At 39.6% G+C, this 20,139-nt stretch overlaps 2 protein-coding genes across 4 annotated transcripts in view; one reads left to right on the top strand and one right to left on the bottom strand.

Moving 5' to 3' along the window:
• Nucleotides 1–9,644, top strand: part of CNKSR2 (connector enhancer of kinase suppressor of Ras 2) — a 322,916-nt gene extending 313,272 nt beyond the window's left edge. The window contains exons 22-23 of the mRNA XM_025213030.1: nt 4,090–4,286; nt 8,956–9,644. Coding sequence (XP_025068815.1) covers nt 4,090–4,286; nt 8,956–9,171 — 413 coding nt within the window. The 3' untranslated portion in view covers nt 9,172–9,644. The remainder of the gene's footprint in view (nt 1–4,089; nt 4,287–8,955) is intronic.
• Nucleotides 4,321–16,877, bottom strand: KLHL34 (kelch like family member 34). Of its 3 annotated transcripts, XR_003095847.1 has the most exons (3): nt 16,512–16,877; nt 12,180–14,939; nt 4,321–5,196 (listed from the first exon to the last, which is right to left on the bottom strand). XR_003095847.1 is itself a non-coding variant. In XM_025213032.1 (2 exons), exon 2 carries the CDS (start codon nt 14,334–14,336, stop codon nt 12,543–12,545), a length of 1,794 nt encoding a protein of 597 aa, XP_025068817.1. In that variant the 5' UTR covers nt 14,337–14,939; nt 16,479–16,797; the 3' UTR covers nt 9,451–12,542. The 3 variants fall into 3 exon arrangements, 2 of the variants coding, with proteins under 2 accessions (XP_025068817.1, XP_025068816.1); XM_025213032.1 differs by lacking the exon at nt 4,321–5,196 and having other exon boundaries at nt 9,451–14,939; nt 16,479–16,797; XM_025213031.1 differs by lacking the exon at nt 4,321–5,196 and having other exon boundaries at nt 9,451–14,939; nt 16,512–16,797.
• Between the last annotated feature and the right edge of the window lie 3,262 nt (nt 16,878–20,139).

The raw sequence follows: 20,139 nt of genomic DNA, 5'->3' as shown, positions 1-20,139 counted from the left end.
GTGGGGGGGGGGGGTGTCACCCCAGATTTATACACTGACAGCAGGGTGCTGGCTGCACCCCAGCTGCAACCAGCACCCAGCAGCAGTAGCAGTAGCAACACAAAGTTGTGCCCCTCACCCCATGGTCAAAACTTGTGTGTCATCTATGCCAGACACTATGGGAAGTACTGTCATCTTGATCCTTCCCCGTTGTTTAGAGAGTCTAGATTCATTAGCACTATCCTCTCTCCCCAAAATGGCAGTAGTGCTCTGGAACACAATGGTGTCTTTCCTTCTGCAGACGTGCCTGACATTTTGAACAACGTGGTCTCAATAAAAATGGTATCGTAGATACTGGCTCTCTTTTTCTCACTCTTCATTTCTTCACACCAAAACCTGGCCCTCCTTCCAAATGCAATTTTGACTATCACAATTGGGATTGCTGCCTTGGTAAGGTTAACCCTAGCAAGATTGAGGTGAGGACCCTGAATAGAGAAGAATAGCCAAGTCATTACCTTTAGAGGGCATCTCTTTTTCATTCAGCACAATGGTGTACAGACTGGTCTCTTTAGTGTGCTAGATACCTTGATAAGCAGCTACTACCAGTAGTGCTCAACCATCTTAAATTATTGAATTACTAAATAGATAAGATCAGGTATTTTACCCACATTCCCTCTCATATTCCCAACAGACTCATTGATGATTTCCAGGATCCATTATTACAACACTCTGTGTTTAAAAATTAATTTGAAAGTCCTGACTAACTCCAGCTAATGATTAGTGTAGCAGGCTAACTACTTAGTCATACAAGTTAATATACACATCACCCTAACCCTTTTTTATCTGTATTGATATACACGTCAGAGTTATAAGTTAGTTTAATTTAAATTAAGTGTTACTCAAAGCCCTAGAGGGTTGAGCCTAAACTGTTTCAAAGCTTATTCTCCTCCTTTTCTCACTATAACAGTATGACCTTCCATGACAGTTTGCTCATTGGCAACATAGGGGTGTTCAGAAACAGGGCTAAGAATGGACATGGGCTTCATTGCTTTTCTGGTGATTGGCCCAAGGTAGAACACACTGAAGTAAGAGATTGAAGTGACTTTGAATCATGACATGTTCAAATTATAAAATGTCTCTTCCACACAGTTTTCCCATAACTTCTAATCTCTTGAGTAGAAAGCTCAGTCACACTAAACTAAAAATTGGTGGTATTTCTTTTAATAGGAACTAGAAAGAAGACATCTTTTTATAACAGGGAGTAAGAGGATGAGAGATCCAAATATAAAATAACCTGCTGTCAGAATTAGGTAGCTTTTCTCCTGCCATTTTGTGAATCACTCAAATAGTATGGAGATAGCACCCAAGTCACTGGAATTATACGTTGTGAGATATGAACAAATGTGAAGAAACTGAATATACTTACTCAGTAGCTCAGGGAAATTCTAAAAATGCAAGTGGAACTTTTAAAAACTTTTAAAAACAAAAAAATTAAGACCATAAAGCTGGCCTGATAGTATGCAACTATATAGTCTTTTCTCTTTCTTTTGTGTTGTGACAATAGCTATTTTTTATAATAAAAAAGAATAATAAAAACTGAAGTTCATCTCATTTTTATTTATATGTCATGTATACAAAGACCATGTAACTACCTAATGTAACCAAAAGCTCTTTACAAAGCCACAACCTCATCATCAATAAAAAGCCTATAGTCCTCACTCACTTATAAATTATTTTTAAAAATGGATGTACACTTTAAAAATTACTAAGACATTGAAAAAATGTGTAGAAGAGTCCAGGGATATATATCATTTTAAGAAGACGAATTAGTTCATGATTGTAAAAGTCTTTGACCAGTTAAAACTATGTGAATCTAAGTATCATTATGGGATACTGAGTTTTTTCTCTTTAGCTTTCTTCTTTGAAAATGACTCAGGTGAGTAGTTGCTATGCAGTATGCATCTGTTTGGCCTCTGTGAAATGAATTGTTGGTCTCAGTCCAGGTCATGTGTATTCATCACAAAATATTGCAGTCGCCATTAACATCAGTTAGTGTCCTTGTTAGGTAAGAAAAGCTGTTGACTAGGACTAGGGACATAAATTAAACATAAACCGGTATAAGTGATCAGAAACCAGTTCAAATCTGTAACACAACAAACATTCAGTGCACTTAAACCACTTTCAAAATGGCTGAAGCTGGTTTAAACTTGGATGGGTATAGTATCAGACTTAACTGATTTAAGTTAAATTGGTTTACTGAATTTCTGTCCCAGATCCCCTCCAGATTGAAGTTAACTCTCAGTCCCCCAGCATCCCAGGATGCTTTGCACCTCCCATGTAAACCCCCTCCCCCCTCACAAAGTGGGTGGGCTAGCCTTGGTCCAAGGTGTCTGCTTCAGCTGACCAGGGAGGCATCCTCTAGCACACCCTGGCTTCTGGCCTGAGCCACTGCAGACATGTGACTGCATTTCTGGCATCAAAAGTGAATGTCTGTTCACTTGCTTATCGGTTCAGTCTACACAGCTTAGAAGATTGAATCAATTCAGCCTCAGGCTTTTTTACTTTCTGTACTTAGCCTAGGTAATTTGGAATCCAAAGCCCTGCTTTAGTGGCATGTGCTGAACTTTAAGCAGGTGAGTATATCCATTTCATGTGATGGGATTACTCATTTGTTTAAAGTCAACTGAAGAGCCATCTCATTCCTACAAATGGTTTTGCCAGAAGTAGGCTTAGGACATTGGCAGGTTAGAATGGAAAAATATGAGCTACTAGGGAAAAAAAATGTAAGGGATGTTGGTCTCTCCAGGGTTGTCACAGGTTTCAATTTTTTTAGCAGCGCTATATTTAAAATACATATATAGAGATGTAATAGTGTGACAAAATGAAGTTTGCCCTTTCTCCGAGCAATTGCCTGTCATGTCTAGAACTGAGTGAAATGTTTTCTATTCAGCAAAAAGGCAGATCCAGACAGTTCAAAACTTTTCCTGAATGTGTGCTGAGTTTGGCAAACATTTTCAAAGAAGGAATTTAGAAAGTAGAAATATTTCAACACATTCAAAAGGGATGTTTCATTATTAAGTTTGATTTCATTTTTAAAATAATAGCAGGTTAAAGACTAATACATTTTATTCAGTCCAAAAGAATCTTTCCTTTTATTCATTTCATTCATTTTTTCATTCAGAAAGCAAACAAAATATAAACTATTCATGGAGCTCTCATCTTGCCTACCTAACCTTGTATCACCTCAGTCTTGGGTCATTTCTTACTATATGTTCTATGCTGTCTAACACAGTGCGGTCTGATTTTAGTTGAACTCCTAGGTGTTACTATTGCACAAAAAATCTCATGGGTGATACCACAAGTGATCATAGATACATAACTATCAGGCACAATCAGACAAAAAAAGAGAAAATATTAAGTCAGTGGAAAAAGTGAATTAGAAAGAGTTCCTACACTTTCAGTAAGCAAAATGGCCCTGCAATACTTTTCGGCACCCTCTAACAAATCAGAGTCTTAAATGACCTACAATTCCTTGATAATGTTGGGGTGATGTAGCCATGATGGTCCAGGAAAAATGTGAGGAGCATGAAATTACTGTGAGTGATATATTTTACTGAACCAACTCTATAAGTTGGTCTAATAAGCGATATCACCCACAAAAATCCTTGCCTCTCTAAAATCCCTTTCCATTTGGTAGGTTGCTCCTATTACTTCCATTTCTCACAATAGCTTATGAATTTACTATTATGTTTAATTGTAATTAGAGTGTCTGTTGTGACAGTACACTTAGAGCCTATAATCTTTCTTTTTTTTGCATTGTGTAAGGCTTTGTGTTGTCAAAAGTTTTGCTTCTGTTTCTCATGAAATGTCCCATGTGTTAATCCAGATGTGACTAACTTAGGCAATAATTAAAAAGAAAAGTAGTTTTGGGGAATGTTTGATTTACAGTCTTTTTTCTGGAGTTTGGGAGATTTAGACACATTGCCTACATATGAAATAATCCCATTCTAGTCTTATTAAAAATACCATTTTTAGGGAGGTTTAAATAATTGTATAAACTTTTTAATTATACACTGTTCTCCATCTCTCTCTCTGCTCTCTTTGTTGTAGCTGAATCTGTAGAAGAAAAGCCAGCAGACTCACTGCAAGATTTGTATAGAGCTTTGGAGCAAGCCAGCCTGTCACCATTAGGAGAACGTCGGATTTCCACTAAACTGGAGTTCAAGAAGTCTTTTATAAAAAGGTGTAGCGATCCTGTAGTCAATGAAAAACTGCACCAATTGCGAATTCTGAAAAGCACCTTAAAGGTGAGATAATAGAGGGAAGAGAATTCCTCCAAAGAGGCAAGTCTTCTGGTATTATATTCAGTAGATTAATTGCATACAGCTGCAGTCCTGTCTGGATCTTGTGTTCAAAATGGACAAAAGAGAAATATAGGCAAATGCCATTCTCAGCACTGAGGAAAAAGTGTCTTGAGTGGGTGACAAAATCCATTCATATTTTTCTATAGATAAATATCTCACTGAGCTCCTCCTCTGCCTAATTTAATACAATTGAAGTCCACGCTGTCAGAAGAGACCATGCCTCTGTTTTTGTCCCTGAATATTTTCATTTACCAAGATAAACATGCCATATAATTACCAGAGAGCAAGCCAAAATAAAGTCATTCTTTTGGAGTCTGGAAATTCTTTTAAAAACGTTATAGATATAGGTTTACTGTGCCTGTCTAGAAATGAAATGCACTGTAGTGAGAAAACCAAATAGGGAATAATTACCCTTGATGATGAACAGAGCATTTAACATCCTGGTCCACCTCTTTGTTTTGTTGTAAAAGTATCATGGCATGTGTTATTAGAGATTCAGCAGGGAGGTTTCTTTAAAATGCAGCAAATAGACCCTATTAACTGTCAAATTTAACTTTTTAAACACTATTTTAAATTGTTAAGTAACAATGCATAGGATTATGTAGACAGGGTTCTTTGGGTAGATGTGATATCTTTTATTAGACCAACTAAATAGTTGGATTATGTAGGCACTTTACCAACATTAATGTATTTCATTTTTCAATGTCCTGGGTAGTACAAGAACAGCATTACCTACATATGGCCCCAATCCTGCAAAGATATCACTCAGTAAGTGTTGTCCCATTGAAGTGATTTATGCTATCTACAGCACATATGGTTAAGCACGTATGTAGCTCTTTTACAGATGTGAGACCTAGATAGGAAAAAAATATGCATGGAATTAAGTGGCTTTCCTAAAGTCTCATGCTAGAAATCTGAAACAAATCCAGAAATAGATGAAGAACATAAATATATTGGGCTGGAAAGGATTTCAACAGACTATCTAATCTGTTTTGCTGCTCTGAAGCAAGGCCAAGTATATACAAACCATCCCTGACAGATGTTTGTCCAACCTGACTTTAAAAACCAGAGATTTTCAAAAACTTTCAGTGAAGGAGAGTCACAGTACCTCCACGTAGCTTTTTGCAGTGGTCATTGTTAGATTTTTTTTCCTTATAACTAACCTAAATCAATTTTGTGGCAAATTTAAATTGATTTCTTCTTGTTCTTCCCTCAGTGGTCTTAGAGAACCATCAGCCAATATCCTCTTTATAACTTCTCTCATATAGGAAGACTTTTATTTCTCTTTCCTTGGTTAAACAACCCTAGTTCATTCAACATTTCTTCATAGGTCATGTTTTCTAAACAATTTTTTCATTCTCTTTTGGGCTTTGTCCCATCGTCTACATCTTACTCAAAGAATGGTACACAAAACTGGATGCAGTCCTCCTGCTGAGTATAGTGAACTCCTAGAATAATTACTTCCCAGGTTTTACATGCAATATTCCTATTAATATAACCCAGAATTCTTTATACCAGCTGCACACTACTATGTCATATTCAGTTTGTGGTCCACCACATTTCTCAGATTTTTTCCTACCAACCTGCTGCTTATCCAGGCATTTTTCATTATGTACTTGTGCATTTGATTTTTGCTTCCTAAGTCTAGCATGTTACATTTTCCTTTTGTCAGCTTTCACTTTGTTGATTTTAAATAATTTCTTTGCTTTTTTTTTTTTAAATCACTTTGAATTTTAATCTTCTCCTCTAAAGTGCTTGCAGCCCTCTTAGCTACAAATTTATCAATACCAGGGGTTGGTAATATTTTGCTGCCGCAGGCTGGATCCTGCAACCTGGCCCCCTGCTAAATGCTGAAATATTTCTGCCCCACAGGGCACCCAAGGTGTCTGTGCTTCTAACCCCACTACAGATATGTGGCCATCTGCAGCAAGGGAAGCACAGGCACAAAAGAGCAGCAGGGAGGGCTGCAGAGGCTGGGATGCTTGGTGCAGCCGCATTCTGCCTGCTCTCCCATGCCACCCCAGGCTGGGTCAGACCTTAGCAGCCAGATCCAACCATTTAGTAGGCCGGATAAAGCCAGTTGCCAAACTTTGCTTTATACCATATTCAAAGCCACTAATGAAAAGATTTCCCTACCTTCTTTCCTGTTACAAGACAATCCTTGCTCCAGGATAGTATAAACTTAACGGCTAGTAATACGGACGCATGAACATACCCATAGTATATAAACAATCTCACTAACACAGTACCACTATGTATAATACAGATGTACTAGCTCCGGTACCAGACGTTACTGCATTTTAATCTCAGCTCTGGCGTTTTTCACTACTTCTGTAACCTTTATGTCAGTGTTCCTGTCTCCAGAGTGTGTATACTACTACTTTGGGGAGTGTTAATTGGTTAATGTTTGCCAGACACTCTAAACATAAAATCACTTTATAAGTGTTAGGTATTTTAAAGATATTTTAAATGTGCTCCTTATTTGTAACATGACTAGATCTTCAAAATTAATCATGTTGAAGACAAAGCAAATTGATACAGTGTAACTATCTCTCTTAATTACAGACATCACCCACATTGAATAAACATGAGAAGTATTAGTTATCATAACATTTCTCTCAAGTGAGCTGTAAAGGAGAAGTTGTTGATTAACAGGGTCATTACTGTGACTAAGTGTGTCCTAATGCTAGGAACCTGGATGCTAATTCTATTTCCACAACTCAAGTCTATCAGAGTCTAGTGGCCACAAAGGATATGTCTATATCTATACTGCTTCTATGGTAGTCCCAGCCCCTGCTCTAACTCTTGAGCTCTCTGCCACAAGATTGCCATCAGGATGGCTTTAGTGCCTTATATTCAGGATCGGCATACATGGAGCAAGAACTGTGGGTGACATGCTTTATAGCAGCATTCCAGGGAGCACTACAGAAGTAGTATAGATGTGCCCAAATGAGACTGGGATTTGCTTTGCCAGATGATTGTATTCCCCCAAGAAGCCATCCACCAGCCAGAGAGCACAGCATACCCTAGCCACTCTCCTGTGCATGCCTTTGACAGCAGGTAAATGGGGCACAAGCAGGCTAGTTTGGCTCTAAACTTCATAGGAACAACTATATGGTTTCATCCCTTTTGTTCAACCACAATGACTTGAAGAAATTCCACTGAACCAGAGTCTTGGGTGCAGACAGAAGTGACAATTTTCCCCTAATCTGGCCAAAGAAAGCAGTCTGTAGCCATGACCAAACACAAGTGCATGGCTGCAGACTGCCTAAAAATGGTAGATCAGGCAAAAATCGAACCTTCAATGCATGAGGGGGCAGATGAAGATCCGGTTGCTGTTTTCAGAATGGGATGGGGGAAAGGGAGCAGAGGGAGTTTGATCTGGATTTTTTTCAGCCCCTGCTGGAGAGTGGGGAGGGTGTATTGGGAGTCCCCCCCAAGGTGGGGGGCTCCAATTCACCCACTCTATCCTGCAATGCTGGCTGGGGAACCCCAAGAACAAGCTCCCTCTTTCCCTTGCCCCTCTCCCATTCTGACAGGAACAGACTGGGAGGGAGGAGGTGCCATTGCTAGGGGAAATTGGCTGCAGGCTCCCAGCCAGCAGGTAGATTCCCCTCCCCCCTGGAATCAACAGTGAACTTCTGTTTGGTCCGGTGGGTTGTTGTGACTCAGAGCGCTTCCTGCAAAGCCTTCTCAGTTACAGCGGGGAGCTGCACTTCTCTCTGCATCCTTGGTCTCATCCTATCTCTGATCTTGAAAAAATATCAGTTATGAGGTTAAAATCTCCTTGCTTAATTCTCCATATGAGGTGTTCATAGGAGAATAGATGTGTAGAAATGCTTAGGTACACTGGGTGGTGATAGTCCATCTGTTTGCATCCCACACGCTAACACAGTATTTCTTCTGACATTTAAAGGAGCAAACAGATGGTCCTTTTCAGCATGAAACCCATCCTGAAAAACTCAAGCAACTAATAGTAAACAGCAGAAGGCTTGTTTTACATGACAGAACAAGGGGTAACAAGAATTATTAGTATAAGAAGCCCTGCAAACCAGAAGATGTCACGTATCTTGAGCCATGTATAACATCATTGTTTTAAGCTGAATTCCTCTGTAACACTTGTGCACAAAAAGTAGTGGCACAACGTGCTGTTCTTCAAGGGCATCTTTACACATACTCTGGGGGTTGGGGAATGCTTTAATTCAAGTGGGTCTTGGGAGCCATTCTAATTAAAGCTCCCACTGCATGACGTGTATTCAGCGTCCCGCACTTCAAAATGACAGCTGGGGTACTTTAACTAAAGTTTGTTGAATGAGCTTTAGTTTTAACAAACATTAGTTAAAGCACCCCCACTGCCATTTTGAAGCGTAGGGACACTGAATAAATGAGATGCCAAGGCTCCTGGAGCATGCTAATTAGATTAATCGAGTCTGCTGTGACGCACTGTAATTCAAGTGTCAAAGCAGATGTCCCACACGTCTACAGGTGCCCCTAGTGTCTTTGTGTCTGACTTTTTCATCCCCTTTTCTTACATTTGCCATCATTTTTACAAGCTGCTTTTGGTAATGATTTATCCCTCTCTTTTTTCTTTTTTTTTCTCCTTCTTTTTCAGGCCAGAGAAGGAGAGGTAGCCATTATAGATAAAGTTCTGGATAATCCAGATTTGACATCTAAAGACTTTCAGGAATGGAAACAAATGTACCTTGATCTGTTCTTGGATATCTGTCAAAGCAGTAATCCACAGGACCCTGTAAATGGCTCTTCTGAAGTCAATGCACTCATAGCCTCTTTAGCACACACTCATTCATACATTGAAACGCATGTATAAGGGTGTTCTTTCTTTGTCTATCTGATACCTTACACTTTTACTTATGTGTATAAAGTAGTTTTTATATCAATATGTGGGAGGTCTAGTAAATTATATTTTAATGTTACTCAGCTGTGTGAAGTAAACCCAATAGGGTCCATGATACCATTGTCTTTAATGAGAATTTGTATATTTTATATGCTACCAATGCTCAGCTTGTGTTTACCTTGTGCAAAATAAAGGAAGATAGTGTTTAATAATGAAAAATTTATTTAAAAAAAATACATTTTGGAAGCTGGTGACCTTCAAGGAGAAAGTTATACAGGATCAAGGTTTTGCTACTGAATGTCATTTGATCACTTTTAAAATGTAATTTAATTTTATACTATAGAATTGCAGTATTGCATTACAATTTTGGAGTGCGGGTATTGCTTTTGGTTGTAGGAAAAATAACTTTTTTATATGCAGTGAAAAACTCTAGGAGTTTTTATTAAGTGACAGGAAGAAATGTAACATGGTCATTGTATCTGAGTTTTGGAGAAGACAAGTAAGCATCAGATAAAGGGGGAAGAATAAACAAACAAATCATTGACACAAGTTCATGGATCTAAAACCTAGGTTACAAGAGACCTATGCATAGGTACAGGTTTACAACCACTGCAAAGCAGGTTATTTATATTTTAATTAAGACCTTGTTATGTGATATTCTCCCATTAATATAAGTATTATTTTTTTATTATTGTATCAGAAACATATGCAGGATCATGGTATCAGGATTAAGTGCAATTTTTAGAAACAAGAAATTAAATGTGGATCGTTTTTGATAGAGATGTTTTAGTCACCCAATTAAGCAGCTAAAGAAGGGGATTCCAATTTAATGATTTGAATCTGAGATGTTCTGTTAACTTTGAAAGAAAAAATAATCACATTTTTCAACTAGCTTTATATTTATTTTCTAATGTGAAATTTGGCCATTTTCAGTGCAGGAAAAATCATAGAGTTAGCAAGGTCAAATGCATAATTTGAAAAAATAGTGAGAACTAAAGAGCTTTATTTTTGCTTTTGATTGGGAAAAGATATCTCCAGGTTCTCTAAGTTCACAAACCAATACATATATTTTAAACTTACAACTTGCAAGACTTGAGGCACAGGGAACAGGAGTGGAGTGGTTAGCTGGGCTTATGCATGCAACTGGAAAAGGGAAGGTAGGAGGTAAATCACGTTTTTATCTTTCATTGGCTTGTTTTTGAAAAGTGATCAGAGCATAGCAAAATATTTGTGCTGCTTCTTTTAGTGTTTTGCTGCATAAGTTTTAGGAGCCATGGCATGATTTGGAGAAAGGGAAAAGCCTTGTTTACTGCTCTTTACTATGAGTTGTACTCCTAACCAACTTTAGACTATTGTATGTACAGCTCAGTGAATGTATTTAACAGCTCTGATATTTATTGATGGTTATCTTTGCTGTAGGAATAAAGGGAAAACTGCAGGGGTGTGTCTTTGGTTATTTGTTTTCTTCTGTTTTGTTTTATTTGCATTTTGGATTGCAACTATTTTGCAGATTTTGCACAATTGTACAGCAGAGTGGCCTTTCTGCAGCCCATTTTAAATAATCCTATATTCAAGTCAATATGGACAATGAATCACATATTAACATTTGTATAGAATTCTTGAGCCAGTGTAATATTTGTATCATGTAGATGAATCTTTGTATAAACTGGACATTTATTTACTGCATGGATACTGACTTGTATATTAAATTGGTGAGGTTTTTGTATTTCTCATACAAAAGGAAATGCTTGACCTAAATGAATTGTGCTGATTGTTCCAAGCATTTAGACTCTCTCATTGTCGTTTTACTGGACCAAAAGTAAATATATTCGTATAAAAATTCTTTATATCTGATGGATGTATATGCACATTGTGGAGTTGATTCCTTGTCAAAACCAAGGCAGTTGAGAAGACTTAGATGTGTTGCTATGCAACAGCTATTCTGCCTGCACTTTACTTTAGTAAAGTCAGCTTAATTGCTTTAAAGGTGAAAATTAAACATTACAGGTTTTTAAGATAGTCTGGCATGACAGAGAACATTTGTCCCTTTCATCGTGCTGCCTTCTTTTACAAGGACATAAAATGTTCTTCTATATGTATATTTTTACTGTATCAACTTTCAGCCTAGAAAGGGAACACTGTAAAATGAAGCAAAATAAATTTAGCTTTTAAACAAATATGTATGATTACATATTAATTTACTCAATTCAGATTTCATACTTGGGTATCAAGCTGCATAACTGCAGATCACAAGTCATTATGCCTTAAAAGTCGCCTCACACGCTATTCCTTATAAATCTCTTATCATTGCAAACAAGAAGCAGAGCTGTTATTGTCTTGGGTGTAGCCAGGCATTTCATTTAGAATGTCAAAAGATTCATATTAACTTTCTTTCCTTTGTACTTCTGGATAAAAGCAAAGCTTTTATTACTGCGTTACTTTTATATACTGGTTCAACATTTAAAACAATTTTACCAGCATGATCATGATTTTATAGAACATGGTACACAGAATGTACTTACTTAGGTAGCTGGATATAGCAGCTATTATTGCATTTTCCACTGAAACTTTTATAATAATTATACCTATTCAGCACTGGCTGCCTAAGCTAACACAGGGTTTTGATACAACAAATATGTACTGTGCCAGTATAGAGTATGCTTTAAAAAACCCACCTGAAGCACATGCCACAACAAAAGCTATTTCACAGAGAGGTTGCTTCCCCTCTCAGTTCAGTACTTATATGAAACAATCAATGTTTTAGTGTGTAACCATAATTAAGGCTACATTTTGCACAATCTCTGCTCTCCATACAGTAATTTCATGCTGTTTAGCTAAGGCCCTCTCACCTAGCTAGAAACTCAAATAATACCATCCTCTAGGTACTACTTATTATAGCTCTTGTAGGCAACAATTTTCTGGTCTTTATACATTTCACTTTCATTTTGCTTAGCTATAGCATAAAATGCAATACCACTTACCAGCTGGGAAAATTACCTTTAATTAAAAAAGAAGGATTATATTTTTAACCTTTGAAAAATCTGACTTTAGGCAGCTGTTAACTGCTATCTAGGTAATAGTCATCCAAGGAAATACAGCATTAGGAATTCCTTTGCCTCTTCTTTTCAGAACGTGCTACTTCCCGCATCTGTCCTCGGCAAATCTTGTTTTTCACTGTATAAATCATAGCACATTTTCCCATGCTAATGACAGATTTCCCTGTCTATATCCATTGTATGTGTTGCTTATTAAAGCAAAAGTTCAACTCTGTTGCATTTAGTGGCACTGCAATTTCCTTTTTTTCTCCAGGGCTGCTCTTTTGTCTTATCTTCAAGGATGATAATTCAATGAAGTGTTAACTCAGCAGTTTGGCTTCTTTGCTGTTTGGTGTCCCCCTTAGTTGCTGCTGATTCTGAGAGTTGCAGCACTGCACACTGCAGTCCATACCAAGGCAAGGGAAGTTTGCAAATTTCTTCCCAGCAATCGTTGTCAATATCATAACCCACCACATCTTGGGTTGGGACTTCCTGTGAGTCCTGCCATTTTTTCCCCCCAATAAGAAGCGCAGTCTCCTCTACCACTGCTAGGCCATAACAAAAGCGATCATAGACCAAAGGCCTTAACCGAGTCCACTGGTTTTGGCTAGGATCATACCTTTCTATTTCGGAGAATGGTTCATATAGTCCTAAAAATGTGAAGATGGCATCTCTGATTGTTGCCATCTGATGTCCAAACCGGGCAATGCTCATAGGAGCTTGCTTCATCCACTGCCCTTCTACAGTGCTAAGAGAGTAGACATCTTTACTTGTGTTTGTTTGTTCCATGGATTTGCCACCTGAGAGGTATATGGTATTCTTGCAGACTGTGCTAGCATGCCCATGTATCTTGCACGGCAATTCTACAACCTTCGTCCATCTGTCCCTGGTGATATTGTAGACCTCCACAGAGGAATGTAGTGATCCATTCTCACCTCTTCCACCAATGGCAAAGATGTTGTTGCCTAAGACACAGCAAGAAAACTGACATCTTTTTTCCAGCATTCCTGTGATTTGTGTCCATTTGTTAAATCTTGGATCGTAACGGTGGACCCCGCTGGTAACGGACAAGCTGGGGTCAGTTTTAGTTTCACTTTGTGAACTTTCTATTTCCCCACCCAGCACATACAGGAAGTTCCCAATCACGCACATGTTATGATGCTGTAGTCTGTCCTGCACCTGCGTTAGAGTTCTCCATTTGTGATTATAAATATCAAAGGCCACTACATCACTTACAAGCCCTTCATTTGCGGTTCCTCCACCTAGGAGTATGATCTGAGTTTTCTGGTTCCTCAGGGTGGTGGACTTGTCCTGCAGGAGGGGTTGCTTGAAAACAAATGAGTGATAGTTTATTGCTTTTATGATCAAGCATTTAACACTCGCTGGGAGAGGCACTTCTGACTGAGTGTAGACCTTTCGCAAATCTTCTACAGGGATAAGACCATATCTTATCTGTTCCAAGAGGCTGCTTCTGAGAGTCAACCTGGACTTATCATGCTTCAGCCACATCATCACCAGATTCAACAGGCAGGATTCATTCACCATAGGGACATCAGATTCTACCACTACCATCAAAGATCTGAAGTTCAGCTCAAGCAGCCCTATGAAATCCAGGTCCAGCAGCCTCCAGAGATTACTGATGATGTATTTTTCTGTTGCTGCTAAAGCATCCGGAAGGTAGAACTTTGTAGCAACATTGGCAGAAAAACAGCAGTTTTCCAGGGTGAGATTGTTAACTATATACTGGTTGCACAGGCCAAGAGCCTCAGTCACTTGTAGATAACTGGCAGCTTCCAAAGTATCCTCCAGGCTCTCAAAAGAAAGGGGTAGCCAGGAGGTGTAGATGAAATCTAGAATATGCTGGAGACCCACAGACGAGATCACTTGCAGATGAATTACACTGGCTTTGGATTCTGTGGTGTAGCTTTTGAACATAGCCCGGAAATAATCACTGGAGCAGGCCAGCAGGGACTTGTGTGCAGGGAACTCATTTTCCTTCACCTTCAGTAAAATATCACACATCACACCTTCTGATCTGAGGGTTTGGTAACGGGAGAGCACAGTACTGCAATGCGATTTGCAATAGGACAGGAAGTAGCTCATTGTGCATAATACAGTGCTTTTGTCCAAATTATTAAAGCGCAATGAGGTATCAAAACAGCTACATGAATCAGCACCTAGGTTTCCTTGTAAGAACGCCTTATAGATTCTCCAGTTGTCAAAGAAAAGCCTAAGTAAGAAAACAGATGCTTTCTCCAGCTGGAGGGCTAGTTAATACACTTGCTATGGAGTAAATGCCTTATTTCAAAGAGAAAACAGCTGAGTCTCATAACAGCCTTGAGGTGCTTACTTTTCCTGCTTCCGTTTTCCATGAGGCTGGATGGTCCACGGCTGTGGGGAGCCATTGCTTGGCTGGCCACCAGGTGACAGATGTGGGAGCTAGATGACAATCTCAACAAATGGAACTTTGTGTCTGCTCAGATGTCTTTCTCGGCCCTGCTTTCTCTGCATGCTGACCAAATAGATCCTCTGTGGCTGACGGATCATGGCTCTGAGTAGAAACAGATGAGGGACAACACGGAGGAGCACTTTTGCTGCAGCTTGAGCCTCGTTTGTATTTCAGACTTAGATAAGTTTAGACCTCACAGCTCCTGGGACAACAAACCACTTTTGGTGATCTTTCATCACTCTGTTAGGAAGTCTCCACTGCAGAGCAAATCAGCATACAGGGATTAGAGCAAGAAGACTTTCTGAACATATAAATCTTTTTCCCAGGGGCAGAAAGACAACTAAAATACCATGATTAGTCACTGGTTTAATTTGACATGCATTTCTGAGCCCTTTGGTTTACATGATATCATCATAACTCACAGCTACCAGAATAGAATGCAGACACAAGCCCCCTTGTCCTTATGGTCCAAAAACTGAGGGGGGGCAGCATGGGGGTAAGTTAGGAAGAGGAGAATCTGGAAGTTTTCTGAGCAGCCTGAGCCAAAAGTGTCTGACATTGCATGACCTGATTAGAAATCACAAGGGTAATGCATTTGTACAAAGTGGTGACAAAAATAGATCCTGAGTTATGTCATAATAAACTGAAATCTGTTTATAGAAGAGGCTTTGCATAATTGTGTTCTCGGTTACCAACTAGAAACATATCCCTGAGCCTCTGTGGATAGTTGGTAGCTGACCCTAATAGCTTTTCCACTTTGAGTTTGTCCCAGTTAGGTACCAGTTAACAGGGATTATCTCTGATTTTCACCTGGGCCTTGCAGGATCTGAGTTCCACCAAGAATGGGAGCTGTGGATGGGCTACACACCTTGGTCACTCATTTAGCTTTTTCTTGAGTGGCTCCAGGTAAAGGCTATGACATATCCTTCTGGCATCAATAAGGAATTGCCTTTTGACACCTTTCCTTCCAAATCAAACACTCAAGGTTTGCAAAATGAGAAAGCTGGTTAAATGCTAGAACATTCTGCAGCCTTGTGGCCAAGAGACTTTGGGATAAGAGAAAGGTCATCCCAGAGGTTAAGTTTCTTCCTTTACAGGCTTCACAAGCAACGTTTACTGGTATTTATTTGATATTTGTTTTGTTTGTTTCATAACATAATATTCATTCATTCCCTAGTAGAGTTTCCCAGCGGATTGGAGTGTTTCCTGGGAAGGATTTGTTTTCACAGTGTTCTACTACCAGTAATTAAAAGCTACCTTGATAAATAGATTTAAGTGAGTTGATTATGCACTAAAATTATAGGGTGTGCTGCACTCTGACTTGTTAAATGTAGTTTTTTCTTTACCATAGATGCTGTTTACCTGCTTGAACTGGCCATCATATTCAAGAGAGAAAATGAGGATCTTGTTAAAATAATGATCTCCATTGCTAACTAGAGGACATTTGGGATGGGATGGACAAGGAACTCTATTTTGCATATGTTTCCTGTGTCCACGGATGGGAAAACTTTAAAACTTTTAAGTTTGAGATGCATCCAGCTCAAGCCTTCTGATTGGTTGCTTTTCTTTTTGCACCACTTAAAAAAAAACAAACATCATATCTCTCCTCCCGTCTTGCGCAGTCATTTCCACTTGGGAGTTGTTGGCTCTGGAATTAGGACCCAGAGGCCTTGTCCCAGGGGGACCCACCCTCAGACCAACCATGACCTTTCTGTTCAATAATAGGCAAGTTTATTGATACACAGTGATAACAGAAAAGAAACAATACAAACAATCAAACAATTCTATATATCTACCAAATCCTAGGGCTGTCATCAGAGTCAAAATACCTCCGGCCAGGACGCAGTCTCCACTCTGAGGCTCTCTCTTAGGTGTCAGCATCTGGAGGTAGGATGCCAAAGCCCACACTCCTCCACCCCTCCAGTAGGGTGCTGGTATGCCCTCCGGTATGCTGGTATGAGACAGGCTGCTGGTATGCCCTCTGTCCATGGCAGCCTCAGGGACCCTTCCCAGGAGATGGGGATGGGGACCCCTCTTGGGGAGAAGGGAGGGAGGGATGAGACAAAGGGAGAGACTGATGAGGAGGGACAGGACAAAGGGAGGGACACTTTGTTACTCTCAAGTTTTTGCTTTTGTATTCTCCTTCCCTCCTGATGTATCTTCATCCATAGTTATGTCTGGTTGGTTGTCTCTGAGGTCACACGTTCACATAGCCTTCCAGGCCTTCTCCTAATTTGGTCTGTTCACTCAAAACAGGGACTCGGCCCTCCCCCTGCTCTGGGGCCTTGTTGCTGGTGTTACTTTATCTCATGTTATGGGACAGTATGGTACATATCTTCTTCGTTCCCAGGCTGTGTGTTCATCCGTTGGCCTTGTGTTAGACAGCCTGTCTGCTTCCAAGGCTGTGAGAAACTTTGTGTGCGAGACCTAAGCTTTTTAGAAATCATTTAGCTCCTGCTGCCCATCTTGAACCCTTATAATGTATATATCTATGTCTGTAAGCCAATTCCCAAAAAGCAGACCTTTAAATACCATTTCTAAGACAACAGGGGTGTTAGAGTGGGTGTTAAAAGGTACAAGCACACTAGTAAACTTCACTTGCTCTTCCCTCATTTTGTACAAACTGAATGACAAATGGGTGCAACTGGACTCAACCTTAAAACCAAAATTTAACAAATCCCTAGGAACTGATCCACTGTGTCATTTTAATAAGGAGAAGAGCTTAAATCCAGGTGAACAAACTGAGCCAGGTTGTACTCTTAGTAGGACTATGTTTCAATACAGCTGTATTGTTTTAACTAATAGAGGTAACTAAAGGTTGGTCTCCACAAAGAAGTGGTACTAGTTTAATTAAAGGCATAATGTTAAACAGCAAAAGGTGTGAATAGATGCTTTTATATCAATTTAAACTTTCCTTACATAGGTTTACTTTGCGCTTGGGAATTATAGGTATAGTATTGGCAGGAAGTAAGTATCCCAACGTACATGGGCAAACTAAACTCATGTAATACACAAAAGTTGTTTTGATTTAAGTAAAGTAACTAACTGTTAGTTAAGTTAATGCAGCTCCGTGTGTGATTAGACAAGCTCTCTACACATAAGGTCAACTGAGAGAAGCTGATTGAAATGTCAGTGCAGGTTTTTTGCAGCAATTTAACTAGTCTGATTTAATACTATACTAATATTTTTTTAAACTGTTACATATAGATCAGCCTTTACTTATGATCATAGAAGTCTAGAAAGAATGAGAACAACATTTGCTTCACTTTATTGGGCAATCAAGAGCAATTGCAATTGAAGGGATCTTTGCTAGTCATAGACCATTACTGGTCTGATTGGCCATTTAGTTAACAACAGAAGGTCCTAAATCCTGGGGTTATTTTCAATAGTATTTGAAATAACACTATTCAGTAGTCTTTGAATAATCCTTTCTAGCCCCATATTCTGGGATATGGCACTGTAAGAGCAACAACCTCAAGTTCAGTTGCAAATATTTCTGTGACTGAATATGATAAAGGGGGCACATCTACACATGCTAATACTGCACATGAATAAACAAAGCTTATTTCTTCAGAGTTTATTTCTCCTGGGCTCCTCATTTGAATGTGCACTCTGGAGCAATAAGCTCTAGAATGTATTCATGCGCAGCACATAGAGTCCAGTCGGAGCAGCCTTGACTGGCAGAGGAACTGGGGGGTCAGCCTGCCAGCCTGGGGCTGCTCCTCCTGGCTCAACATGCTATGGAGGGGCTGGCTGGGACATGAAGGTGCTTCAGTGTGGGGCTAGCCAGCAGGAAGCACTCACTGAAGCACCCTGATGCCCCAGCCACCCCCTTCAGTGTCTACACATGCGCTGCTGCAGGGTAGTACTGTAAATATAAGTACTATCCCGCTGCAGAGTAAATTAGTTTATTCCAGCCTAATAGGAGCACACATGTAGATGCTGAGATGTTTACTTTGCAGCTAATTAGTGAACTCCACAGTAAACTTCCCATATAGATGTGCCCAGATTATACTATTTTAATTTAAATAGGGAGTTTGATCCTACTTTCATCACCTACAGGTTGGAAGATGAAGCACTATGTTTTTGCCTGAATCACTAGATATAATTTACACATTAAGTAAAAATCGGTATGTTAATTAGTTGGAAAAGTGAACTTTTTTACCTTCATGCATCTCTTAGATTTAGAAAGAGTAACTGACAAAAGCTGTTCCCCCATTTGCCTAGCTAAACAATTGTTTTACAATTGTGAATGACCTGGAATAATAATCCACAAATACTCAAAACCTTATCATACAGAGAGAATGACACATAACAGTGGGTTATGCAAAAGCAATGGTTTAAACTGCGCCGTTATTTTACTGGAAAAGCTAGGAAATATCAGAAATTGCAGGGCTGTGTCCAGGTTCCTAAACAGGCCATCAGGAAAACACACTTCAATTAACATGTTTCCCTATCTTTTAGAGGAAAGGGCATAGAAAACACAACAAAAAGTTTCATGTAATTAAAATGGGCAGTAACTGTGATGAGTGGTTCACAGTAAAATAAACATTTCCAAGAGGTGCAAGGAGCAGGTTTCCAGAAATCAACACACTGCAAAAGACAACAGCATGATTTTTTTGTTGTCTACACAGTGCACATGCTCTTTCAACAAGCATGTGGCATAAATAGAGCCAGATAATAAATGTGCTGAGGATTCCCTAAAATCTAGCTTCTTTTGGACAAGACTAATGAGACAAATTGAATTGATTTTAGGCTTTTCTTTAAAAAAATGAATTGGATGCATAAGATGATGCATCTTATGTCATCATTTGTACCTGTGAAGTGTAGTTGGGACAGGTTTAACTTCTCTCACTCTAATCCAAACTTTTGTTTAAATGAATGTAAGTTTGGCCTGAGATAACAGTTTTGGATAGCTTCTGCAGTGAAAGAGCTAAAGGACAACTTTTTATCTAGTGGTAGGTAACTGACTACAAAGCCAGTGCAAGGCTTTCTGTAGTAAGTTCAGGACTTTATTCTCTCTTGTTTGGTTCCTGCACTTGTGGCAGCAGTGGTGGGTGGATTGGAACAGAAATGACTATAAACTAATGGTGCACTGATAGAGATTTTTGTGGCTGATACCGATAGCCAATTTTTAAGGAGGCATATCGGCTGATACCAATCTGATTTCCGATACCAGCCCAGCATCTTGAAAAGCAGTGTTCAGCTGGTAAGTCTGTTGTGGTAGAAGGGGGGAGGGGAAGGGAAGAGGCATGGGGGCGCAGATTGAGGCCCCTGCAGTGAGGGAGGGAGTGGGGCTGGGGCATGGGGACAGCTGTACACAGCTTGTCTGGGAGGGGTAGCTCCAACCGCTACATGCACCCCAGGAGAACATGGTGGGGCATGTGCCCCCCGGATCTACATAGGGCGAGCTGGCTGCCACTGGGCTGGGGCCAGAGCTGTGCCAGGCTCTTGCTG

The sequence above is a fragment of the Alligator sinensis genome, unplaced genomic scaffold (genome assembly GCF_000455745.1).
Source record: "Alligator sinensis unplaced genomic scaffold, ASM45574v1 scaffold251_1, whole genome shotgun sequence".
NCBI lineage: Eukaryota > Metazoa > Chordata > Crocodylia > Alligatoridae > Alligator > Alligator sinensis.
This window is presented reverse-complemented; position numbering and strand designations above follow the sequence as displayed.